The sequence below is a fragment of the Notamacropus eugenii genome, chromosome 1 (genome assembly GCF_028372415.1).
Source record: "Notamacropus eugenii isolate mMacEug1 chromosome 1, mMacEug1.pri_v2, whole genome shotgun sequence".
NCBI classification, from domain to species: domain Eukaryota; kingdom Metazoa; phylum Chordata; class Mammalia; order Diprotodontia; family Macropodidae; genus Notamacropus; species Notamacropus eugenii.
In genome coordinates, this window is record NC_092872.1 from 286122411 (window position 1) to 286149264 (window position 26854).

Below are 26854 nucleotides of genomic sequence, written 5' to 3' on the forward strand. Positions count from 1 at the left end.
ACCCCAAGATAACATAAACTCATCTAGTCCTTCAGATTTGGTACCAACCTCACCCCCTCCCTACCCTTTGTCCTCACTTAGCCCTTGGTTCTACCACCTACTAATGGAAACATATATCAACAGCTGTGCAAACCTCAACGCACCATAGAAATGTTACTAGAATTATAACATCATAATATCGTTAATATTGTTCTCAAGAACTGTTATATGTCATAGTTGTCAGCACTGGGAGTAAGTGTTTCATCTCATCCCAAGCACCTAACACAAAGTTCTACACATATTGGTACTTAATTGCATAAATGCTTTTGACTAGATGATGATGGCTGATAAATGGGTGCAAGTGGAGACCAGGCTTTAAAGAATCCTTTGGAATTCACATCTCTGATCTGCCAGTCAGGCTGCTCATTGTCTTAAATACAATTCTTGTCCTTGTCAGGTCCACACATACCCCTACAATCTTATTTACAACATCCATTCCAACCACAAAGCTATCTTTTTTTTTTTCTGTGTTCAGTTTCGTTTAATGACCCTGCAGAGGAGGAAGCAGGCTGCTAGGTGGTAGCAGGAAGGACATTCATTTGAAGATCTTGCCCTGATTGAAGGCCCCCTCCCAAGAGAAGTACTCAAGGACCACGATCTGGGCCTCCTCATTGCTAGGATCCAGCTTACACCATGTGTAGGACTCATAATCTACCTGCCAGTCTGGACTCAGCGGGAAGGCGAATTCCTGGCCCCAGAAAACCCAGACTCCAGAAAAGGCGCTGGTGTTGTTGGTGCCATAAAGGATGACGCTGGCAAACGCGTTCTTCCTCAGCTTGTCCAGGCGCTGGAACATTCCAGTGATGAGGTTTGCAGCTCATGAAGGTCTGGCTGAGCTCCTGGGGGAAGCGGTACTCGGTGTACCACAGGGACCAGCCCTCACGGTCAGAGGGCTCCCAGAAGTATGGCAGGGCCACCCACGGCATGTCATCCAACACAAACGTACTCTTGGGCAGGGGGGCAAAGGGATCCTTGGCCAGAACCTGGTCACACTGGTCCATCTCCCTCTCTGGGTTGGGGGCCACAGCCGCCTTCTTCTCCTCCTTCTGCTCGGCCTGGACCTTCTGTTCTTCTTCTCTCTGTCCCTTCTCTTTCTTGGGACCTCCTTCTTACGCTGACTCTTAGCAAACATTTTAGCATCAAATTGTGCCATCTTCTCGCAGAGCTTCACCTCTCCCAACCCCGCCGGGAACTGGGGCTGGTGGATGCAGATGAGGAACCAGGGATTGGTGTTGGGAAATGCCTGCCAGAAAGACGGTTCTAGGACCTGCTTATAGAGCCACAAGAGGGTGCACACAACTGTGATGTCAGCCAGAGTCACACGCTCCCCCACCAGGAAAGTCCAGGTCTTCAGGTGGGCATCGAGCAGCCCCAGAACCCGCCTCACCTCCTCCTTGGCATTCTCTGTAGCCTGTTTATTGTGATGCATGATCCCCAGAGTAGGGAACACCCAGGTACTAGCTGGAGGAACGATGTCGCTGTCAGCAAAGCTCACCCACTGGATCACCTGGGCAGCAGCCTCTGGATTCGCGCCGTGAAGGTCATTGTTGCTCACGTAGTGTGCAATGGCGTTACTTTCAAATACACAGACCCCATCATCACCCCAAAAGCTGGAACCTTGCCGGCAGGGAATTTTTGGAGGAATTCGGGGGTGCGGTTGGTCTGACCATAGTGGAAGTGGGTAGGGGCAGACAGCGCGCAGATCTGGGCCCCACTGTACTGGGCAGCGATGAGGGCCTTGAAGGCCCGCCAGTTTTCAGGGTATATGTACAGGGTCCCGGTCACCGTGGTGATTCCGCAAAGAAAGGGCTACAAAGCTATCTTGCCTCAGTTTTATCAAGGTGCTCCAGCCAGACCAGTGTCCAAGTCAATGCTGACTTCCGGCTCCAAACAACAGCTGGTCTTTCCACACTCTGAGCAGCTGCCAGCCCCTCCTCCCTCTTGGGACTGCTTTTTGTCAGTTTCCGTGTCTATTTGGAATTTACTTAATTGTATGCATAGTTTAGACTCGCAGAAGAAAATCAGTTTGAGGCCAAAGGTGCTCAATTTCTTTATTTTATTTTATGTTGTCTTTTTATCCCCGGAACACAACACAGTGCCTGGCACACATCAGTCATTGCTGGTTTAAAATGAAATAAATTGAATGCTATATCCCCAGTAGTATTAAGCTCTCATAATACATCTTAGTAATGATAATAGCTAGCATTTATATAGCTCCTACTGTATACATTATAGCTTAGTAATAATAATATCTAGCATTTATACGGCTCCTATTATGTGCCAGACACTTTACAAATATCTCATTTGATCCTCACAACAACCCTGTGAGGTAGATGCTGCTAGTCTCCCCATTTTACAGATGAGGAAATTAAGGCAAATGAAAATTAGATGACTTGTTCACGGTCTAGTGTCTGAGGCAAGATTTGAACTCAGGTTCTACCTGACTCCAAGCATGATGCTCTATCTACTGCACTACCTATTAGCCTAAACTTCTGTGTACTTAGCACCAAGGACAGTAATTGACAATAGACCTCTAATAAAAGTTTGTTGAACTAAGATGATTTGGAAATTGTAGCCTTGTAGAATATAAGGTCTTTGAGAACAGGGGTATTGTGTGTGTGTGTGTGTGTGTGTGTGTGTGTGTGTGTCTGTATTCCCTGTCATTATGTTGTACATAGTTGGAGCTTAATGCATGTTTAAATTGAATTGAATTGAATTATGTGTGTCAGTTATTCCAACATCTTTGAGCAAATTCAGTGACACCAGATGAAGTCACACACCTTCATTCATAGGCATTTATTCCCTATCCCTTCTCTCCCCAAAAGAGTTTTCATTAGGAGCCCAGGATTTCTCTCTGTATAGCCAGGGTGCTCAGCTCAATGCAATGAGGTGGCATGCTTGTCAGCCACTTATAAGAGTGATCCCTTATTGTAGCCTCATTTTTATCTTAAGGAAACAATCCCAACAACTTCCACAAATCGCCAGTGGTCAGAGTTTTTATCTTGGAAACCCATGGTAAGAATGGGAAACAAAGAGATGACGGCCAATGACACCAAGAGATGTCAGTCAGCTTCATCACACTTAAGAGGACAAGATGCCTCCAACTTGACGAATGCAGTGTGCCTGACTTGGGGGCCTAGGGTTTTATTTTTCTACTTTATAGCATGCTTCAAAACTCCTTGGACATACACAAAACAAGAATTACAGGGCACCATAAGTTATTTTAATATCCTGTAGTAGTGCGCACTCCCCACGAAATCCCCAGGCTGTCATTAAGGTTCTGTGTTTGTGTGGAAATGTCAACTTGTGTCGAGTGACTCCATCCTCTAAATTATATAGAACTGTTCCTTTAGAGCTAATAGGCACTAAAATTACTTTAAAACAGAAATGTAAAGTTATATTTTCATCCTTTCTGACAGATAATAAAGCTTATTTATGAGACAATTTTTCACATATTAAAACATCTCATGTTTACAAAAACATTAAAGATACTGATACTTGGTATTGAAGAGGAGAAAAGCAAATTGTGTAGAAACAGAAGTACCTGTTCAGGTAGCAGGTAGGAGTAGGATCCTGAATCTGGCAAACAGATGCTGCCCCTAATTTCCCTTCAGAAAGTCACTGAGTGGGAGAGGGGGAAAATTAAGAGCAGTTCTGAAGCCATGAGAGGTTTGCTGATTTAAGATTTCTCCCTGTTCTTGCCCTTCCATTGCACAAAGAAACATCTGTTCTATAATTCTCTATAAGATGATGACACACAATATGCCATAGATGTTTCTTTCAAACCTCAGTACATGAAGATAGGTGACTTAATTGCTCCGTTGGCAGACCTCTCTCTCTGAAACTGAGCAACACTTGGTTTCTGGGTAAGTATGAAGCTTCTTTTATTTTTGAATAGGATTTTTTAACTGTTTCAGTCAGTCATTTTTCTCTTCCTAAAACAGGAGAGCCCAATCTTTTCCTCATTACCCACTTAGTTTTATAATATGAAAGATCCGGTCTAGAGTACTTTCTTCTCAGTCCCTCAAAATACCTATGAAATCTATCTAGAATTATTCAATCTCTGGCTTAACACTAACAAACTAATTATTATCTTGGTCAAAAATAGTTCAAGAAATATTCCACAGTGCAGAGACTCGAATCACAGGATGAAAAAGCATCAGTGGGCTAAGATCTACACCAAAGGAAAGGGTATATCAAGGCATGGAATAGTGGGAAGGATGTTTGCTCTTGAGTCAAAGGACCAGAGTTCAAAGCTTGCCTCTGTCACTCATTAGCTGTATGATTTTGGTAAGTTATTTAACCCCTATGAGCCTGAGGACCTCATCTATAAATCAAAGGGGTTAAGCAATGTGACCTCTAAGATCCTTCTCCATTCTAAATCTATAGTTCAATCACCTTAAATTTGAAATACTGACGGATGAAGAAGAGATCAAGTACAGTTAAAAATAAGTCAAACAAAAAAGAATAAATTATCCAAAAGCATTAAATCCTAGAACATCCTTAAAATCTTCAGACTTTGAACATAACTTATTCTAGGAATAAATGGCTAGGAAGAAATATATCCCAGGAATGTTTACTTAATGACTACTTTCACTAGAATCTGAATTGAAATGGCACAAGGGATGTATAAGATCTAACCCAGTTTCCCTTCTTTTAGAGTTGAGGAAAGTGAGTACAAGAGGGTTAAGCAAACTGTCCCAGGTCACACAGAATGTTAGAGGCCTCTGTTTACTATGTACAGTGTTGTCCTAGGCATCAGTCAAAGAGAATTCCTCAAGTGTGGTCTAGGTATATTTATCTCTACCCTCACCCTCTCCTTAGATTGGAAGCCCTTTGGGGGCAGGTCTCACGTAGTATTCATCTTTGTTTACCCCAAGGTCTGGAAATACCAAAACAGTTTATATATTGGACTGGGGTGGAGGGCACTGAGTGAATTGGTTCTGAATTAGACCAAGATAGAAAGTACTTTCTCCCAGTTCAATATAACCATGAATCTTGGAAGCCATCTATGTAAGCATTCCCTCTGACGGTGGAAATGACAATCCATCCATGTGTCATCCTGTGTGATTCCTGACCATGGCCTCTCCTAAATCCTCCATAAAGCTTAGACCCAGAATGCATTGGGGTGGCCCTTGTCCTTAATCATTAATAATATAAAATAACTCCATTTAATCAACTTATCAAGAATGTTTTCACAATTTCTTTTAAAGAGAGCAAAGAGAGAAGGAAAAATAGAAGGAGAAGAAGGAGGAGTAGAAGGGGGTAAAGAAGAGAAAAAAGGAAGAAAGATGAGAAAGAAAAAGGGAAAAAGAGAGAAGAGGAGATAGAAGAGGAGGAGAAAAGGAGAAAAGAAGAGGAAAAAGAGGAGGAGGAGGAGAGAGAGGAGGAGGAGGAGGAAAAAGAAGGAGGAGGAGGAAGGGGAAGAGAAGGAAAGAACTTAGCCCAAGAATGGTTTTAGCTAAACTTCACTGAAAAAAAAAAAGATGAAAGGAATAAAACAGTAATAATAACCCCAGAACATCATAGAAAAGAAACAAGAATGAGATATTGCTGAGAATCATGCTTACACATTTAGCACTTTAAAGTTTTCAAAGCTCTTTCCACACATTTTTTCACTTGATTGTCACATAGGTCTCTGTCTATAGACATAAGTCACAAAAATCGAACAGGGAGGGAGGAACCTTTCAGTCTTTGCTGTCCAAAATTCTGATTTTACAGTGGAGAAAACTGAAACCCAGAAGTGAAGTGACTTGCCCAATTTCATAAATGAGGAGGAAGGAGAGTAATCCTAGCAAGGACTAGAGACAGAATTGAACCAAGTCATCTGCCTGAAGAGTTATTGGTCTTTTCCCTGCATGAGGACTGCCTTCATGAGCTAGACACTACAGATTTCTCTTTTTTAAAGATGTGGAAACTGAGGCTGAGAAGTTAAGTGTTTTGTGAGTGGTTCTGCAATGTATATATATATGTATATATACATATATATATACACACATATATATGTGGAGAGAGAGAAAGAAAGAGAGAGAGAGAAAGAGAGAGAGTTACTATAGAGGCAGCAAGGTGGGGCAGTGATCAGACCACTGGACTTAGAGTCAGGAAGATCTGCATTCAATCAGCCTCAGATGCTTACAAACTGTTTGACTTCAGGCAAATCAATCCACTTCTGCTGGCCTCAGTTTCTTCATCTGTGAAACAGAGATAATAATAACACCAACCTCCCAGGGCTGCTGTGAGGATGAAATGAGACGTTATTGGTAAAGGCCAAACCTTCAAGTGCTTTATAACTGTGAGTTCTTATTCCTATTGATGTCAGAAGGAGGATTCAAATCTAGAACCTTCCTGATTTTCAGGTATAGCATGTTTTCAACCCTACCTCCATCAATGCCCTTGCCTCAAGAGACAAAGCCCCGCTGGTGTTCAGGTCCTATGAAATCTGGACTAACCACTGATTCAGGGCTTCCAGAAGATTTCCCCTACTTTGAGTGAATGCTGACATCGTGAGAGGTTGGGTCCCAGCCTCCCCTTTGACATTTGTTGACTCCTTCAGGAAAGGAGTTGACTCCTCCTGGCATCTGTCTGATCAGCAAGGGAGGCTCCCATGGAGAGAGCCAGGCTACATCTCCACCTCCACCAGGCTCCTACTCTGTGCCCTTGGGGCATGGGAGCCAGAGTCTAATTTCAAACATTGGTCTCTGCATGAGAGCCCAGTATGGGGCCAGTGTACAGCTCACTAGCCTACAAACTGTTTAGCTGCCTTTTAAAAAGGCTAATCTGTGATCATCTCACACAGACTTCGGGCCTACTCTCAAGGCCTCATGAACTATTGATTCATCTCAGGGGTGAAAGGGAGGGGGAAACTGATGGGTTCTGAGCATGTGGAGAGAGAAAGGGGGCATGCAGCGTTACCTAAACTTGGCAAGAAAGGAAGTAAGGAAAGTCTAAACAGAAGCAAACACACTGATTTATGCACTTGGCAAAAGAATGACTGATACTTATATACCAGGGGTGCTTGAAAGCTCACAAAACACTTTCTGTAGTTTAAATGCATTCTCTATTATTGCCATTATTCCTATTTCACAGATGAGGAAACTGACTCCTATAGAAGTGACGTGATTCATAGAGGTAATGTCAAGTGTCATACAACTATTAGGTATCACAAAAAAGAGTCAGCCCCAGGTTGTCCTGACTCCATGATGCTGGTGCTATACCCACTGTATCACTCACCCAAAGTGAATATCACTCACCATCCAATGAGAAAAGCATAGTCAGTCTCCTTGCTTCAGTTCAAAAGATGTTGTCTCCTTTTTGTTGTTTTGATGATTTTTAAATTTTTATTTCATTTATTTCTCAGTGACATGAAAACAAAAATTTTTAACATTGATTTTTTTTATTTTCAGTTCCAGATTCTCTCCCTCCCCTTTCCTCTCCTTGATATAGGATTTATAGATTTGATATAGAATAGACATACGCAGTCATGCAAAACAATTCTATATTATTCATGTTGCAAAAGAAAACACAAACATAATAAAGTTACAAAAAGCATGCTTCTGCATTCAGACCACCAGTCCTTTCTCCGGAAGTGGATAGCATTCTTCATCGCAGGTCTTTAAGAATTGTCTTGGATCACTGTGTTGCTTAGAATGGCAGTCATTCACATCTTACAACGTTGCTATTACTGTGGATAAAGTTCTCCTGGTTCTGGTCATTTCACTTTGCATCATTTCATGTAAGTCCTCCCCGGTGTTTGTTGTTGTTGTGTGTTTTTTTTCCGGAAAGCATCCTACTCATTATTTCTTATAGCACAATAGCACTCCAACACAATCACGTACCACTTGTTCAGTCATTCTCCCTCCAATAGGCATCCCCTCAATTTCTAATTCTTTGCTATAACTGAAAGCGCTGTTACAAACATTTTTGTACATATACGTGCGTTTTCTTTTTCTTTGCTCTTTTTGGGATACAGAAGTAGTAATGGTATTGCTGGGTCAAATGGTATGCAGAGGTTTATAGTCCTTGGGGCCTAATTCTAAATTGCTCTCTGAAATGGTTGGATCAGTTCACAACTCCATGCATTAGTGTTCTTGTCTTTCCACATTCCTTCCAACATTTATCATTTTCCTTTTTTGTCACATTAGAGAATCTGATAGGTGTGAGGTGGTGCCTCAGAGTTGTTTTAATTTGCATTTCTCTAATCAGTAATGATTTAGAGCATTTCATATGCCTATAAATAGCTTTGATTTTTTCTTCTGAAAACTGTCTATTCGTATCTTTTGACCAATTTTAGGTTGGGAAATAAAGGATGTTATTTTGATTCACCTCAGGACTGGTATTTTTCTGAAATAGTAGCACATGTGGATTTCCTGTCCCAAGTACTGAGGAGGACATCTTGTTCTTATGGCCATTCTATTCAATACCTACAATGGCCACTAACCAAGATAAAACATGGTGTGGGGCATTAGCAGCAGCATGAACTAGGGTCGTTCACGCTAGTGATGAAGCTGAAATACAAATCAAATACAAACCTCTTCCTGCTAGCCATGAAGGAATAGAGGCTCAGATACTTTCTGAGGGTGATCTCTGATGTTGTGACCCAATTTTATTCTCTCTACTGTGGGTGGAGTCACTTGTTTTCTAATTCCACAGACATCTCAGTGATTCAAGAATAAATTCAGCTACTTTTAAAGTATTAAAGTTTGTGTATTTGAATACAAGATTTCTTGTAAAGTGGATTATGAAAGATGACCCCAGTACTCCAAAATTAAGAAAACAAGGAGGTGTCTTCATGAGCAAACACTTCTCAGTAGAGGAGATGCAAACCATCAAAAACCATATGAAAGAATTCTTGAAAATCACTATTAAGAGACAGAAAAATATAATAGTCTCTGAAGTTTTATTTGACATTTATCAAAGTGGTAAAAAAAAAAGTGGCAGTAGTCAACTTTAGAGAGAATATGAAGGAAGAAATACTAATACACTGTTGATGTATTTGTGAATTGGTCTAATTCTGAAAAACATCTAAAATTTTATCCTCGGGGTGCCTCAGAGTTGTTTTAATTTGCATTTCTATAATCAGTAATGATTATATTTGGTTTATATTTGGTTCCACACAAATTCCTAGTAACCCACCTTTCTATTGAGAGGAGGTACATATATTTTCTTAGGACCAAAATCAGTCACTGAAATCAGTGTAAATTTGATACTATTTAAATAAAAAATTTATTATTATTTTTAGTATTATTATCTCTTTCTCAGGGCTTCTCTGGCTTCCTCCAAGTCCCATCTAAAATCTCTTTTAGAGAGATATCACTGTTAGAGAGACAAGTATTACTCACAGACTACCTCAAATATGGTATCCTCTGAAAGCAACCATAGGTTTAAGGCACATTATGAATTAATATCCACTCAAAAGCAGGGCTTGTGAGCATCCATGAATAGTGGCACAGTAGATAGAGTGCTGGACTTGGAATTAGCAAGACCTGGATTTGAATGCTGCCTCACACATTATTTAGCTGTGGATTCTGAGCAAGTCACATTATCTCTCAACCTCATTTTCCTCATCTGTAAGAAGAGAATGATAATGATACCTACCTTACACAGTTGCTGTGATTTTAAAAGAGACAATCTATGTAAAGTGACTTGTAAACTTTAAAGCACTATGAAAATATTCTCTACATAATGATGCACTTCTTCTGCCAGTCAACCAAAGAGCATGTTGATTCTAATATTTAATTAAGCAACATCACAAAGTACTTACAAGACATCCCTCACTATCCGTATTCGGCCCTCCCATAGCTTGCCATATCACCAGTGGGGGAAGGGGTCATCAGGAACATGTATATCCCTGGAACATGAATGGAGGGTCATGCATGTGGCCAAGAAACACGTACAGCATGGTCACCTCACACTCTAAGGACAGCGTCCTTTTAAAAATCATTCTCTCTCCCACCTTACAACTATTACCTTGTAGGACAGTCCCTCCTGTTCTCTGGTGATGTCACTGGGCTACGAGCTGCTTTTTTCACTGGGCTGGGGTCCTCTCCTCCTCTGTCTGCCCTACCATGCTGTTCTCTGCTGATGCCTTAAAGACATTCTCAGAGAAATATTGGGGTTGGCAAAGAAGAAACAAGGGGAACTTGTTGTTTATAACAAAAAGAGCAACTCAGCCAAGGTTACCTTGGCCTTTCTTTGCAGGAGGCATTATTAGCAAGACTCTTTGGGAAAGCAAATGCCAGTCTGGTCTCTATATTAGAGAAAGAACATTGCTGAGATGGTCAAGCTGCAGGGGAGGGCTCCTGAGATGATTCAGAGTGTGAGGGATTGTGGGAACTGTGCGCACAGATGTCAGATTGATCTCCTGTTGTGTAAACAAAAGACTGCAACTTCCTGCAGATACAATGGGCCCTGTGTGTCCAGGACCCTGGACAGAGCTATGGACAGAGCTGGCTACTTCAGTTCCAGGTTTGGTGTCACCTCTATCTACACAGACCATCAAAAGAAGAAAAAGAAAGGGAGGGGAAAAGTCATTTGGATGCTTCTCATCTGATGGATGATTCAACAACTCATTCAAAAACTACAAATCACAGACTGAGGGTGCAGAAGGATTTGTCGATGCGCTGAGCTAAGGAGGAGCAGTGCAAGAGGAATCCTGCAAGGGATCCCCCACCCCCACCACACAAGCACGTGCACACACACACATGCTCACAGACACACATATGTATACATGCATGTACACACAAAGAGAGACACACACACTGCAAAGTCACTATTATTATATCCATAAGTGACTTTACCTAAAAGCTCACTGTATGCTCACTTGCAACAATTGGTTTTTTTTTCCCCATTAAGAAACCTAAACTTGGGCACCAAAAAGATGACCAGCAGGTCAGAGGTCAATTCATATGTGTTCAACACATGTTCTTACTGCAGCTGTAAGACACACAGCCTGAGGCTTGCCTTCTAGATACACTCTGAATTTGGAAAAGAGAGAGTTGCCATCTGGGGCTATGGAGGGAAATTGCTTTGGAATTAAACTAATGTGGTTTTGAAGAGATGATCTTCCTAAGTTGGAAGAAACCATGGAGTCCCTTCCTCTGCTTCCATCTGGGAGAGAGAGAGTGTGTAACTGTCCTGATCCCAGGAGAAAGTCTTCCCTTTCACAAACCCAGCCCATTCCTCCAGCTTCCTTTCTAGCCCATTTTCTCTGGTTTTCCCTTCTGCTTTCTTTTCTTCAGGCTGAAGAATTCCAATTCATTTCCTCTTTCCTCCTGGGTCCTATTCTGTCCAGCCCTTCTCTTTGTTGCTGCTTTTCTCCATCCCAGCTCCCAGGCTCTCTCTCCTTCACAATCTGCAGCCCCAATCCCCCCACTGGCCTCAAATAGGAGACTGATCAATACTAAGGAAAGTGGGAAGATGACTTTCCAGCTCTTACACGGTGGCCTCCTGTTAACATACACCTGCTCCATGCTCATGATTTAAAATAACTGTGCTATTCCACTGAAACGTGGTTAGGTTGTTGTTGTTATGACCCAGACTTGCTCAGAGACATGCTATCCCAATCTTGTACTGCTTGTTGCTGCTGCCTTGTCATTCTTAAGTATCCAGGGCTAATGGCCCTAAATCCCTACCAGACAGTCTGCCTGTGACATTAAGTAAGGATGAAATTAATCAAATTAAATCTGGTCCCATCTTTTCAAATCATCTCCCATAAACATACATGCACACACACATTATCTAATTAAAACCCCTGATTTGGCGTTCCATTCTTCATCTTTACCTACTTAGATCCCCAAAAGAAGAAGAAAAATGGCAGAGAAGACAAGTCATTTGGATGTTTTCAAACAGATGAGGTGTGATTAAAGGTGTGAGATTATTTCCACCAGCCACCAAGGCTGTTCAGTCTCATTACTTCCTATTAGCACATCATAGAACTATGCAGACAAACTATTTCAGTGACTGGCTGACTTTCTGATTCTTCATCAAAATGCTTTTTCATTGTGTAGATATGGTCTCAATGCTCTAGCTGTATTAAATGCAATCCTTTTCATTAGCTGATACTTCCATTCAATACAACACAGGAAGTTAAAGAGAAAGAATAGCTTGACTAGGTGAGACATTAGATGCTTGAGGGCAGACACAGTTTTATTTACCTCCTGGTATCTCCAGGGCCCAAGATCATGTCTGATGCATGACAAATCCTTAATGTGTGATTGGCTGCTAAGTCAGGAGGGTGGGAGGATCTTGTTGGTTTTTAAATAAAGTTCCTGAATGTAGGAATGCTTTCTCTTGTCCAAGGTTCTTCTATTTGTGTTCTATATAGATATTTCCTGTTCTCATATTGTGGGACTCCAACTGATGGTACACTGGCTAGAGTTCTGGGCCTAGAGTCAAGAAAATCTGAATTCAAATCTGTCCTCCGACCCTTACTACCTGTGTGATCCTGGCCAAGTCACTGAACTGCTTTCTTGGTTTCCTCAACTATAAGACTGAGCTAAAAATAGTGCCTACCTCAGTGGGTTTTGGCAGATCAAATGAGATATTTGTAAAGCGTTAATTAAGTACAGTGTCTGGTGTGTAGTAGGTTCTTCCTATTTTTGCTGGTCATCATTGTGAGAGGTAGCTGAGTGGCTCAGTGGATAAAGCACTATCCCTGGAGTCAGGAAGATCTGAGTTCAGATTCATATACTTCCTAGCCATGTGACCCTGGGCAAGTCACTTAACCTCTATTTACCTTACTCTACTGGAGAAGGAAATGACAAACCACCCTGGTGTATTTGCCAAGAAAACCCCATGGACAGTAGGATCATGAAGAATCAGATAAGACTAAACAATTGAACAGCAACCACAAATTGTGAATGGACTCTTGAGCCCTTCACCAGGGACACAACAGGCTCATGGAGAGGCCTTGATGGGTGGTTCTGGCTCTCTGCTTTGGGTCCTCCCCATCTTCATCTCCTTAGGAGCTTCAATCTCAATTTAACTTAACAAATGTTGAGTATCTGCTGATTGACTCCTCACCAGTCCCTGACCACAAGCCACTTCATCATGCTGGGAGGATACTATGTGGACAGGTCTTCAAAAGCAAATGACAAGAAAGTCAAGGCAAAGTCATCTCAAAATAATAACTGCAGACATGAGGAGTCCTTGCATGAGCTGTGGTGCCAGACCTAGAGTAAGGGAATCAAGAGGGATAATTGACCAGATACAGCACAAGCTCTCTTGAGAGCCACCAAAAGATAGGGAAGAGTAAGTCAGCTGGAGTGCCAGGGCTAGAGAGTGTAGGAAGGGAGGCTAGGAAAAAAACTGGATGAGGTCTTTGTGAGCCAAGTGCAGAGGACTTCAAAGGAAGGATGGCCATTTTCTAGTTATCCTAGGACATTCTTTGCCCATCACCAAGCCTTTGCATTGGCCATCCTCACACCTAGGATGTGTTCCCTCTTGCTCATCTCTGTCCCATGGAAGTTTTCCCTTCAGTACACAGCTTGAGACTTGGCTTCTACTTGAAGTCTTCCTGGCTCTCACCCCTCATCACCCCTCACTCCTCCACGGCTGTCCAGGAGAAATTTCTTACATAGGAGGTGATTCATGACTTGGGCTTGGAGGAAGACTGGGATTCAGAAGACAGAGTCTGTTCAATACAATCTGCCTTGCCTTAAACTCTACTGTTTTCAGTCGTGGCAAGTCTTTTGACAAATGTTTTTGTATACACCTATATATGCCCTTAGAGACACCCCCATTAGAAGAGAAACTCTGTGCCAGGAGGAATGTACTCATTCATTGTTTTTGTATCTTCACCTCCTAAAAGGTGCCTGCCACATAGTAGGTGCTTAATAAATGTTTGTTAATTGATTAATGCATTGAGCCCTATGGAGAAACTGAAAAATTTTTGAGTAGAGGAATGTAAACATAGAAGACATTTGAGAAACAGAGAGAGACAAAAGCAGAGAGACATAAACAGAGACAGACAGACAGACAGAGAGAAAGAGAAAGTTTTATTTATTAAGTGCCTACTGTGTGATGGGCACTGTATTCAAATTCCTTTCAGTGTTTTAAAAATGTCCTTCTGACAGCTGTCAGGGGGACAGACAGGAGTCAGGAGGAACCTGAGCCAGATAAACCAATTAAAAGCCATTTCTGTTTCAGATAGGAAATTAGATAGGAATTTTGGATCCAAAATATACAGACAAATAACAAAAATATGTAAGACCAAAAGCCATTACCTAAAGGACATGTTGTGAAAGGTTATGAACATAGAGTTCACAAAGGATGAATTGCCAGCTAACACATGAAAGCAAGCTCCAAATAACTAATAATAAAAAAGAGATGCAAATCAAAATAACCCTGAGATTTCACCTCACCACTAGTAAATAGTGGCAGAAGGGGTGTGGAAAAACAAACACACTAATGCCTTGTTGGAGGTCTGAAAGGCACACTAATGCAATGTTGATGGAGCTATGAATCAGTACAACCATACTGGAAAGCAATTCAGAATTACGTAAATAAAGTGGCTAAAAGTCTCAAGTCATCTGATCCAAAGATTCCACTGATAGGCAGAGGCTCCAGGAAGAACACTGACAAAAGGAGAGGAAAACATCCTTATGAGTCCTACTCTTTATGGCAACAATTTTCTGTGGTAGCAAAGAATTGTAAACAAAGTAAATGCTCATCAGCAGGGCAATGAGTAAACCAAGTGTGGCACATGAATGTCATGGACTATTACTGTAAGGTAAGAAATGACAAACAAGATGAGTTCATAAATGCATAGAAAGACTTGCACGAAGTGATGCAAAGTGAAGCTAACAGAGCCAGGAAATTGGTGACATGGTGATCTCATCAATGGAAAAGGAAAGCATACAGCTTACAAAGCAAAGATGAATGTTGCACAATTAAAAGGGAATGAGAGCCCAAAGAACAGATATGAGAAGACATTCCCACCACTTTTGCAGAGTGAAGAGATGGAGTGGGCTGTGAGTATGGAATATGGCCAAGGAAGGCAAATTCTTCTCAATTTATAGGTCAGTTTTGCATTTTTTATCTTTTATTATTTTTTAATTCTTTGTAATGAAGAATGTCCTCTCTAGGAGGAAAAGAGAGAAAGGAATAAGGGAAATCTAGGTGATATACGGCAAAAGATATCAATAAAAATCTATTTAAAATACAAAAAGAGGCCATTGCAGCAATTGTGGCAAGGGAGTGGTATGTAAGGAGGGCCCAAATTAGAGTGATGAGATGACTGTGTGAGGGGAGAAAAGGGGCCAACACTTAGAAATGTTGAGGAGTTACAACTAACAATGCTGGCCCTGTGTGACCTTGGACAAGTGATTTACTTTCTCTGGGACTCAGTTCTTTCCTACATAAAAGGAGAGCTTTGTATTAAATGACCTTCTAAGGTCCTTTCCTTAGCTAAGATAGCTAAGTGGCGCCATGATGGATAGAGTCCTGGGTCTGAAGTCAGAAAGACTCATCTTCCTGAGTTCCAATTTGGCCTCAGACACTTACTAGCTGTGTGACCCTGGGAAAGTTACACTATTTGTCTCAGTTTCCTCATATGTAAAATGAGTTGAAGAAGGACATGACAAACCATTCCACTGTCTCTGCCAAGAAAATGCCCAGATGGGGTCATGATTGAAAATGGCTAAACAACAACAACAACAAAAGTCCTTTCCAACTCCTGACCTTGGATTCCATAAGTGCCCATAGGGAATGAGGGATAATGAGAGCCAGAGATCACTCCAAGGTGCCCTCATCACAAATAGGGAAGTATGAAGGTGGGATGAGTTTAAGAATTTTGGGGTTTTTAAACAACTACCTGAAGTAATCAAGTTCAACTGATTCCATATTCTAATCTTCTTTGGCATGAAGTTCTATGCCATATGAGTGGCACATTTGAGCAAACTGCTTGCGGAGTCCCACCTGGTAAACCTTGGTCTTGGTGCCTTTGTCTAAACGCTCATTGTAAATCCTTAACTTCCTCACCAGAAGAATGGATATGTTTTAAAAAAAAATAAGCCCTGCACTTCCCTCATTGACTCCTGAAAGACATATGGAATGCCCAAACTTGGTCACCAGAAGTACCCATGACAAGATGTTGATAGAAATGAGATCAGCCCTCCACTATATAATCTAAATGTAGCCTTGCCTGTGGAGTGGGTATGTGTAGTACAGTGAAAAGAGGAGTAGATTTGGAATGACATATCTTATCTTTGTTACTCTCTGTGTAATATTAAATAAGTCATTTTGCAGTGCTCTTTGTAGTTTTCATTCGCCTTCTCTGTAAAATGAGGAATTTGGACTAGACAATCTCAAAAGTTTCTTCCCTCTTTAAAAAATCATTAATTAAATATTTATTAAGTGCCAGTCATGTGATAACTGATGATCAGTGATGCTCCAAGACTAAGTACCAATATGGCAGGAAGACTGCCATGATTGCTATATGATCCATGATGTCCTCAGGCATTTCAGTCATCATAGGGAAGGTTTTTATCATTTTAAAAATCACAAATTTCTGAAGATGAGGTGACATTTTTTTAAGGGGAGAAGAATGTAAGTGACACATATTTTAACACCTTTTATACTGATCAAAAAGACAGCCTTTCTAAAGACAAAGTTGCCCTAAACTCTAAAAGATAAGTACTATTGAGAATTAACCAATCTGCACAAAACTGATAATAATATGGAAGTGACAATATATAGCAAAGTGTGGTTTACACTAATGTCAATGCTTTGGTTACTTACATAATCCATCATGTTCAAGAAGAGGATCTTGCCTCCTCTCTTTTCCTTTCTCTTCCCCTCTTCTCCTCTCCTGTCCCTTTCCCTTACCAATTCATCTCATTTCTCCTCTCCTATTATCCTTTATTCTTCCCTCTTTCCCTCTTCTCTCCTCTTTGCTTTGCTTTTCCTCTCCTCCACCCTCTTCTTTTTTCTTCTCTCTTTTTCTCAAGCTCTCCCTCTCTGTTCCTCTCTGTCCACGTCTATCTAATACCAGCATCCCTGGATACCATTTATTGTGTCATCTCAGAATGTAATTGCTCTGTATTTATAACCATTGACTCACAGCCTCAAGGTGTTGCATTTAAGGAGTATCCCATCAGCACTGTATCCCTAGAGAGGAAGTTTGTCTCTATTCCCTGAGGGAGAAAATGGTTTGATGAGCACAACCTATGACATACGAAAAATGGAAGACACACAGACCATCACAGAAAGAATTCAGGCTGGTGTCATTGATTGGATTGGGGGAGAGGGAAAGGAGGGTTTGTCCCTCATTCGATATGGATATTTTAATAGGATATGAATCAAGTCCCCCATGCTACTCATCTCCAAACTATACCCCACAATGAAATGCTTACATGTGAATAATTGATAAAGCATTTGAGTTGTTAAAAGCATATATTTTCTAAGCACTAGAGGTCTGTGGCTAATAGATTTCTCCTGTGATCAACAAGGCACAGCTCATGGCTGATAATTCATGGAGAACATTCTCTGATTGCTCTGTGAACCTGAAATATGATCTCAAGTTGTTTGTGGGAACACAGCAAGGTTGGGCCCATGGAAAGGGGCTCGTGGGTTACTTAGAATTTTGGGAGATGAGATAAGTCTGGAAATTCCAGGAGGAAGGACTTTGTTAAGAAGCCCTCCACAGAGAATCTTATCTCCTTTTTCCTCACAATATGAAGGTATATAAAATGGAATTAACCTAAATTAACCCCGCCTCCCTGTTTATAGGAAATAGTTAAGATACTGTAAAATGCTAATGAGATTCTTTCACTCTCAGCACTCCAGTGGGGTCCTTGCAGGTGATGGCCCGATAAGGTGGTAGTTTCCTGAAAACCCCCATTAGCCTGCAGTTAAGAAGTCCTCCTAGCCCTTCTGACAGTGCTGCGGTGGTGGCTTCTGCATGCCCAAACAAGGTAGCTAGGGTACAGATCCATGACCAAAACTGTCTAGAACTTGGGTCCTAGATAAGACAGAGACACAGAAGAGAAAGAAAGCAGGGAGAAACCAAGAAAGTCAGGAAGCACATTTATTTGGGGGGAAAACAGGTGGTGAGCAGAGAGAACATGAAAGAGGAAATAGAAGAGAAACATGAGAAGAAAATATGAATATATGTGTATATGAGAGACAGAGGGAAGAAAGGAGAGAGAGGATTGTGTGTTAGAGAGGAGAGGAGTGGGCAGAGAGAACATAGGGGTCTTAGGGCTCTAAAGTACCCTCCAAAGGCAGGCATGGCAGAAGGAAGGCATTTTTTTCTGGGAGGATTCAGCTGAGGTTCTGTCTCCTCAGTTCTGAGAGAGGCAGCCACTGCAGCTACCGCTAAGCCATGGCAATAGAGCAGAAATCCAAGATATTCCAGGAGGACTCTAAGGTGTGTTTCTAGCTCCTGATTCTCAGGTTGTATATAAAAGGAATGAGATATAAAAGCTTTTCTCTCTGGTGTGAAAAACATTCCTTTGCTCTGGGGTTGAAGTCTTGGCTGCCCCTAAATCTGAGCTTGAAGAAGCTTGGAAAATGACAAGAAAAGACTGTGCATGGAGGACTTCCAAGGATGGAGCCAAGATGGTAGAGTATAGAAGCACTCATCTAAGTTCTCCCAACAGTGCCCCTACCCACTTTTTAAATAACTCCTCAAATTGAATTTTGTAGTGGCAGAGTCAACAAAAGGTTAGAGTGAGACATTTTCCAACCCAAGACGGCACAGGAGGTCAGAAAGAGAGATCTGCAACATAGGGAAGAGTCTGGCCCAGAGTCCACCTGGATGAAGCACCAGCAGTGGAACTAGGTGCTGGTGATAGAAGAGAAAGTATTTTCTGTAATGGTGATAAACTTGAAGCATTCACAATAAGATCAGAAATGAAGCACTTTATTATACTTCATATTACCACTGTTGTTCAACATTGTGCTAAAAAAATGCAATCTACCATAATAAGACAAGAAAAATAAATTGAAGGAATAGAAATAGGCAATGAGGAAAGAAAACTACCACTCTTTGAAGATATGATAGCATAATTAGAAAACCCATGAGAATCAACTAAAAAACTAGTTGAACAACTAGCAACTTCTGCAATGTAGCAGGATATAAAATAAATCCACAAAAATCATCAGCATTTCTCTATACTACCAAGACCAAGCATCAAAAGATAGAAAGAGAAAGTTCATTTAAAATCACTGCAGACAATATAAAAACTTGTAAGTCTATCTGCCAAGACAAACTAAGGGTTAGAGTTACAAAACACTTTTCACACAAATAGAGACAGATCTAAACAAATGGAGGAAACCTAATTGTTGATGCCAATACTGATTGCTGAGCCAATACCATAAAAATGATAATTCTACTCGAGTTAATCTACCTATTCAGGGCCATACCAATCAAACTACCAAAAGATTATTTTGTAGAACTAGAAAAAGTAACAAAATTCATCTGTAAGAACAAAAGGTCAAGAATATCAGGGATTTTTTAATGTTAAGGAAGGTGGCCTAGCACGTCCATGTTTCAAATTGTGTTAGAAAACAAAAAAAAAGTCATCAAAACAAACTAGTACTGGCTAAGAAACAAAATGGTGGATCAGTAGAATAGGCTATATACACAAACTTTAGTAGTAAATTGCCATAGCAATCTAGTGCTTGATAAACCCAAAGACCCAAGTTTTGGGAGCAAGAACTCAACAGTTGACAAAAATTGCTGGTGAAACTGGAAAGCAGTTTGGCAGAAACTAGGCAAAGATCATCATCTCACACTCTTTATCAAGATAAAATCAAAATGAGTAAATAATTTAGATATCAAGAGTGGTAGCATAAGTATATTAGGGAAGCATGGAAAAATTTACCCATCAGATCCATGGATAAGACCTCATCCATTTACTTATGAACAAAAAAGAAATAGGGGAATTTCAAGAAGCAAAATAGATCATTTTAATTACATGAAATTATAAAATTTTTGTACAAACAAAGCAATTGCAGCCAAAATTAGAAGGAAAACAGGAAAGCGGGGGGAAATATTTGCAGCATATTACTCTGACAAAGTCCTCATTTCTCAAGTATATGGGGAACTAAGCCAATTTATTAAAAAAATAAAGTCATCCCCCAAATGATAAATGGTCAAAGGATGTGATCAGGTAGTTTTCAAAAGAAAGAAGAAAAAAATCAAAGCTATCAACAGACACATTAAAAAATGCTCAAAATCACTGCTGATTAGACAAATGCAAACTAAAACAACTATGAGATGCTACCTCCCACCTATCAGACTAGCTAACATGACAGAAAAGGAAAATGACAAATGCTAGAAGGGATATGGAAAAATTAAGACACTAGCACACTGTTGGTGGAGTTATGAACTAATCCAACCATTCTGGAAAAAAAATTTGGAACCATGTTCTAAGGCATATAAAACTGCACATACCCTTTGTCTCAGAAATACCACTACTAGGTCGGTATTCCAAAAAAATCAAAGAAAAGGAAAAGAAACCTATTTGTACAAAAATATTTGTAGCAGCTCCTTTTGTGGTGGAAAAGAATTGGAAGTCTAGGGCATGTCCATCAATTGGAGAATAGCTGAACAAGTTGTTCAGTTAGATGGTTGTGATGGAATATTATTGTTCTATAAAAAACGATGAGCAGGTTTCAGAAAAACTTAGTAAGACTTATATGAACTGAAGCAAAGTGAAGTGAACAGAATCAGAAGAAGGTTGCACATAGTTCACAGTAACACTGTAAGGATAATCAATTATAAAAGATTTAGCTACGCTGATCAAGACAACTCCAAAAGAATCATGATGAAAAATGCCATCTACCTCCAGAGAAAGAACTGGTGTCATCTGAACACAGATTGAAACATACTTTTTAAGACTTTCTTTAGTCTATTGTTTTATTTTGTTTGTGGATTGTTTGCTTTTTGATTTGGTTTGGTGGTGGTGGTGGTCATTGTTTTGTGTCATCGCTAATATGGAAATACGTTTGGCATGATTTCACATGTACTTGCCTTCTCAAGGAGGGGGGAGGGGAAAGAAGAAGGGAAAGAATTTGGAACTCAAAACCTTTTAAAATTATTTTTGAAATTCTTTTACATATTATTGAGAAATATGTGATGGAATAAATTTTTTTTTAAAAAAAGAAGCTGTACATGACCACTCCCCCCAACTTCTTACCTAAGAGACAATATTAGGCGCCAGTTTTAGAGCCTCAGTTGCTTCTTTGTTTCAGAAATAATGGTCTATTCCACTAATTTTGTGTGGCCCTCATCTGACCTCATTCCTTCAAGAGGCTATCTAATTCAACCCTTTCATTTTATAGATGACAACTAGGGAAACCGAGGTCTGGAAAGGTTGATTCATAGGATCACAGATTCAGAGATGTAAGGCACTTTAAAGACAGATTGACTGGTCATTAACCGAGGCACAGAGAGAGCCTAGATGACTTGCCCAAGTTTACAAATCTTGAGTACAGCAAAGGCAAGATTCTGAAAGTAGGCCTTCTAAATAAAATCAGTATTCTTTCTACTGTGCCTGTGCCCCTTGTCATAAGAATAAAATAAATACACAGCTGGTGGTTCCTTTTTACTGTCCCAGATAAGCACAAAAGGTGTGGACTCTTTTCCTCTTCTTTCTTTTCCTTCTCTCCTCTTTCCTCCTTTCCTCCCCTCTCCTTTCTTGTTCCCTCCTCTTCTCTCCTCTCCTTTCCTCTCTTCTCTCTCTTCCTCTTCTCCTGTCTTCTCCTTTCCTTCTCTTACTCTCTTCTCCTCTACTGTGACTCTCTCTTACCCAGAATGCAGGTAGGGCAGAAGCCCATTTGTCAATGCCTCAGTGAAAAGGCAAGGACTTTTTGGCACAGATATAATAACTAGCTTCTTCTAAAGTGCCAGACCCTGTGACAACCACAGGCTTTCATGTCTGCGTGTCTGTGTGTGTGTGTGCAAACATGTTACGTGTTCCAACTAACCAGCAATTGGTCATCACGAATAACTAGAAAGAGTCACTGAATTATAGTATTACACTTTCTTAAGGAAACAGGGTGACCTAAACTGAATCACCCGACAATTCTGATCCTAAGAGAGAAGTGGACCCTTCCTAGTCTAGAAAAAATATTTATGAGCTGGAAACTTCCCAAGACATATCTCAGTTTTCTATGTGAGGTCCTTGCTTGCTCTACAGGAAGGGAAGGAAGGAAAGAAGGAAGGAAGGAAGGAAGGAAGGAAGGAAGGAAGGAAGGAAGGAAGGAAGGAAGGAAGGAAGGAAGGAAGGAAGGGAGGGAGGGAGGAAGAGAAGAAGGGAGGGAAAAGGAGGGAGGAAAGGATGGAGGAAAGAAAGAAAGAAAGAGAGAGAGACAGAGAAAGAAAGAAAGAAAGAAAGAAAGAAAGAAAGAAAGAAAGAAAGAAAGAAAGAAAGAAAGAAAGAAAGAAAGAAAGAAAGAAAATCTATGCTGCAAATATATGCAGAGTTTGTTTTCCAATGAAGGCCTAATAGGGCTACCTCTTCAGCCTGGATATGTAAAAACTTGGCCTTTTCACAGCTGATAAAATACAAATTAATCCTTAGAGGATTTCATATGTGCCTATTTATTACCTTCAAATATGAAAGACCCATGGCAATTAATACAGCCTGCACTGTGCACGAGAAGATCAGCCTCACTGCTTTGGAAACAAGAAGCCAGCACAGAATGGGGGCCTTCCCCTCCCCACCACCTGCCTCTTTTTTCCTTTCCTTTCTTGCTCTAAATGTGCTACCCGAGGTGTGATGTGATGCCTTTGGAAGGTCACAAACCCCAAAGCTTCTCTGGAGTTGCCATGATTCCTCCTAGAAGCTTTAAATTACTGTGTCTTCAGGGTATGAAATAACGCTGTTTGTATGCAACGGCGAGTTCAGTTTATTACGAGAAATGAAAACATTTTAAAAATTAAAGGAACATGGGTCTTTGTGTTCACAGTTCATTCTGTTGGTTTAACCTCCACACTTAACCTCTCGGGTTCATTTTCTAAAGTCCTCTTTCATCTGTCTTTGCATGCATCCAGATTTAACTCTCAGCTGCCCAGAATGGTAGGTCGCTTAAGTGGCCGCTGGGGAGGACGAAGTAGCGCTTCTCCAGCTCGGAGAGTTCACCGTTGTCATCTCGCAGAAGTACCCATCTAATTGTGTTTGCAGAATCTGGAGTGCCTCCTCGCTCTTCACCTCCCCCAGTTAGAAAGCCGCCAGCCTGTCTGTTTCGATCTTCATTTATTTAGCATAGATTTGTCTGTTTTCCCAAGTGGCAGCTGGAACATTTGGGGGCCCTCCACCTTCTAGCGTGAGCCCCAGCGAAGTTCAGACCCAGGCCAGATTTCCTACCCCATGACATGACTCATTGTTCCTGAGAACACATGCTCGTTTTAATAAGCTCTACTTTCCCACTCCTGGACCTCAATTGGCGTCTAAAACTAAGACAATGAAGCCAGTTCATCTTTGTCTTTAAAAATGAATACTCCAAATTAGCATAACTCTTGTTCCTTTGGCTCATGATAATCAGACAAGTTTTATTCATATTTTTGTAAGGGTAAGATGTCTGTTTGATATTCTGTCTTTGTTTATTCATCAGCAAAAGTCTATATAATTTCCTGTAATGCGCTTGGTTTATTTACCTTCTCTGCGGCAGTATTTATTTAGGCTAAAAGCGCACCTCAGTGGGAGTGGAGTGGAAGCAGCCACCCTCTCCAGCTCCCAGGATTACACTCCTGTCTCTGTCCCATCTCAGCCCATGGAGGTCTCTTGACAGACAGCATGAAAGAATCTGCATAAGGAAGAGTAACTGACAGCTGGGGTCAGACGCTCTCTGTTAAATGACACTGCCGGTTACACATTTTGAATTGTTTAAATATGAGTCTACAGCTTCCACAATCATCATCTTGCTGGTTCCACTTTTCATACCCAACAGCCAGGAAACTGACACGTAATTACACACTTACTGATGGTATCGGCGGGGCCGATAATTAAAACTGCCACTGGAGGATTGGGATTGCTCGTCTACAGCTGGGATGTTGTCAAGAGGGAAGAGCTCCAGCAGCTTTGCTCGCCGTCCTCCTACAGGTGGACCACTGGCCCACCGGCCGCTGGCCAGCAGAGTAATAGGGAGCCTCAGCACATCCTTCACGGTGTCTCGAGCAAAGAAAGAAAATCTATTAGCAATCCAATAAGTGAAATACAAACATGACGATCCAAGGGTTAAACTGTCTGGACAGACGTGGACTCAGATCTAGTAAGCATTCTTCTGCTCCTCCTTTTTCCTCATAGGTTATGGTTTGCCACCTGCAGCTGGAAGGCCATCAGGAGGTAACTTTAAAGAAGGCGGTGGGGGCATGTACCTAACCTCAGCCTGATGCCATGAAGCCTTCTTCACATTTAAGAGGCTGGAAACCATGCAACAGGTGACTTTCTGCAGGGTGGAAAAAAACAGCACCTGCCAAATACCTGGAAGGCACCAGCCAGTGGTCAGAGTTCTGCACCTGTCCTTCTGAATTAACAGGCAAATCCTATGCTACACATACTAACCTCGAAACATCCTCAAGACTGGGAGCATAAACAGCTTTGGGACCAGATCATTATTAGAGACAGCAACATCGCCCACAGTTGCCCACGAATAAAGTTGAAGCATGAAAGGTGGTCACAACCACCACAATAATGTAAGGATAATATATTGTGTTCATCCTTCATTACAAAGAAGACCATGCCATGAGAAAAATGATGACATAACTTGCACTTGACTTTGTTTTGAGTGAGGGAAGGCTGTGTAAGGTCATCAGCCTCACTTCTTCTCTGGAGCCATCTGAATCCAGTGACCAGCTATTCATCAGTTCCCATTGAATCCAAGCACAATATAATAAGGATGATGGGGATGATGGTGGCTAGCATGTCTAAGGCGATTCAAGGTGTATGAAGCACTTTTGCGGATCACCATCCGCAACACTCAGAATCTCCAAGTCCGTGGAATGAAGAGCTCCCTGCATTTCTCTCTAGAGAAAGAAATTAGCACCATGTAGGGAGCCCTCCTTCTGTCTGTACCTATGGAGGAGACAAAAGTTTCCAATGAGTCTAAATCACAGTCTCAGTAGTCGGCTGAACATTGAAAACAGATAATGGTAAGAGGACATCTTGTCCCAGTACTGCTTCTATTTGAATCCCACTCAAAAAGATGGGAAGGAAATAACAACAAATCTTTCCTTTTATTGAGGCAGAGGGGAAGACTTACATTCAAATCCAGCTTGGGACATTTACTATCTGTAGGATTCTAGGCAAGTCATTGACTTTGTGTCTGCCTCAGTCTCCTGATTCATAAAATGAAGATGATAAAAACACCTATCTCCCCAGGGGTGTTGTGAGAGAGAAATAAGATAATATTTATAAAGTGTTTTGAGTATTTTAAGTGTTACGTAAATGCTAGTCGCATAAAACAAGCCAGTGGTCTGACTTCAAGGAACAGCAGAGTCCCCACTGAATTTGAACCTTGGAAGGAAGCAGGGTGGGTCAAGATAGCATTGGCACTGAAGTCAGAGGACCTTGGATCCAATCCTGGCTCAGTGTGACCTGATACTCATCCCCTGGTCTATCTGGGCCTCAGTGATTTGTGTTTAAGATGAGGAGATGTGTCCTTTAAGCAAACTTGCAGCTCTAATTCTGAGACCCTCAGAACTCAGGCCAACTACAAATGAGATTCTGTTTGATGGAGGTGAAAAAAGGAGAGGAAGGCTGACTCTTGGGGAGAAGACCATCTTTATCTACATGGTTGGCCAGGCTGGTGCTGGAAGAGTCCATCTCAACTCTGCAGCCTCCTAAGTGAGCCAGGACCCGTGGACAGTGGGTTGTCAATGGTGCAGTAGGAAGAAAAAGAGAAGGGGAGCAGGGCAAAGCTTGATCCCACATTGAGAAAGACAGGCCCCAGGCTGGTTGGGTAAGAGCTGCAGATTCAAGCCTGCCAGCACTTAGAGATGTGCAACAAGTAACCATGGCAAGTTAAAGCTGCCACTCACCCTTGATCCCCTGAATCTCGACAGCATGACAGGGGTAGCTTTGCCTGGAATGAGTTCTATGAATTCCATTCACAAATGCACAATTTATTCAAAGCATTAGGCCCAGACACAATCATCAGCAAGGCCTGAATTGTCTTTCCTGAGCTACCTACCTTAAAGAAAAAAATCACCTGCTAGGGGAATCGACTCAGGGAAAACCACCACCAGACAAGGTGTGTTTCTTTGCAGGGAAGCTGCTGTCAAGTCATCTTCTAGGAGCTCAGTGATGAAGCCAGGAGCCATGGAAATAAGAAGCCCATTTGGGTAGAAGTTTCTGTCATGAAAAACTCATACGGATTCTCTAGCTTAACTTCCTGAATACTCAAATATTCAAATCCTCGGCCCCTTCCAGCCCTGGACCTATGACCAGTGGCCTGTGACCTCATTGGTGGGACCAAAGCTCATGACCCATCCAAGCCAGCCCATCCTCTGTGGCTCATCCACAGCCTGCCCTTAGTTCACCAAAGAGGCTCATCCATCATACTGGGTCCTTCCTCACTTTATCTGAATGTCCAAGGCTACCAGGGCAGCCTGTGATATCTCTCCCTCTTGTCTTGGCCTCAGACCATCCTCTCTGGGGCACTGACATTTCTCTGATAGCATTTTGTGTGACACAACCTACAAAATCTTGCTACAGTTGAGTCTTCTCTCCTCCATGCTGAAAGAATCAATAGGGATCCTTCTAACCAAGGTACAATGTCATTGAAGCTCATTCTCATAGACACGGAAACAGGTGCTTTCGGGGTCCCTCATTACAAAGCCATCCCAGCCAGGAGATACAGGGTTGAA

The 26854-nt window shown here is 41.5% G+C and overlaps 1 protein-coding gene across 1 annotated transcript; it reads right to left on the reverse strand.

Moving 5' to 3' along the window:
- Positions 1-574: 574 nt before the first annotated feature.
- Positions 575-24957, reverse strand: LOC140517162 (elongation factor 1-gamma-like). Its single transcript, XM_072628136.1, is given in 7 exon segments — positions 575-850; positions 852-1141; positions 1144-1644; positions 1647-1848; positions 17810-17864; positions 23969-24158; positions 24942-24957. Coding segments are annotated over 7 exon segments (1530 nt in total).
- Positions 24958-26854: the final 1897 nt, after the last annotated feature.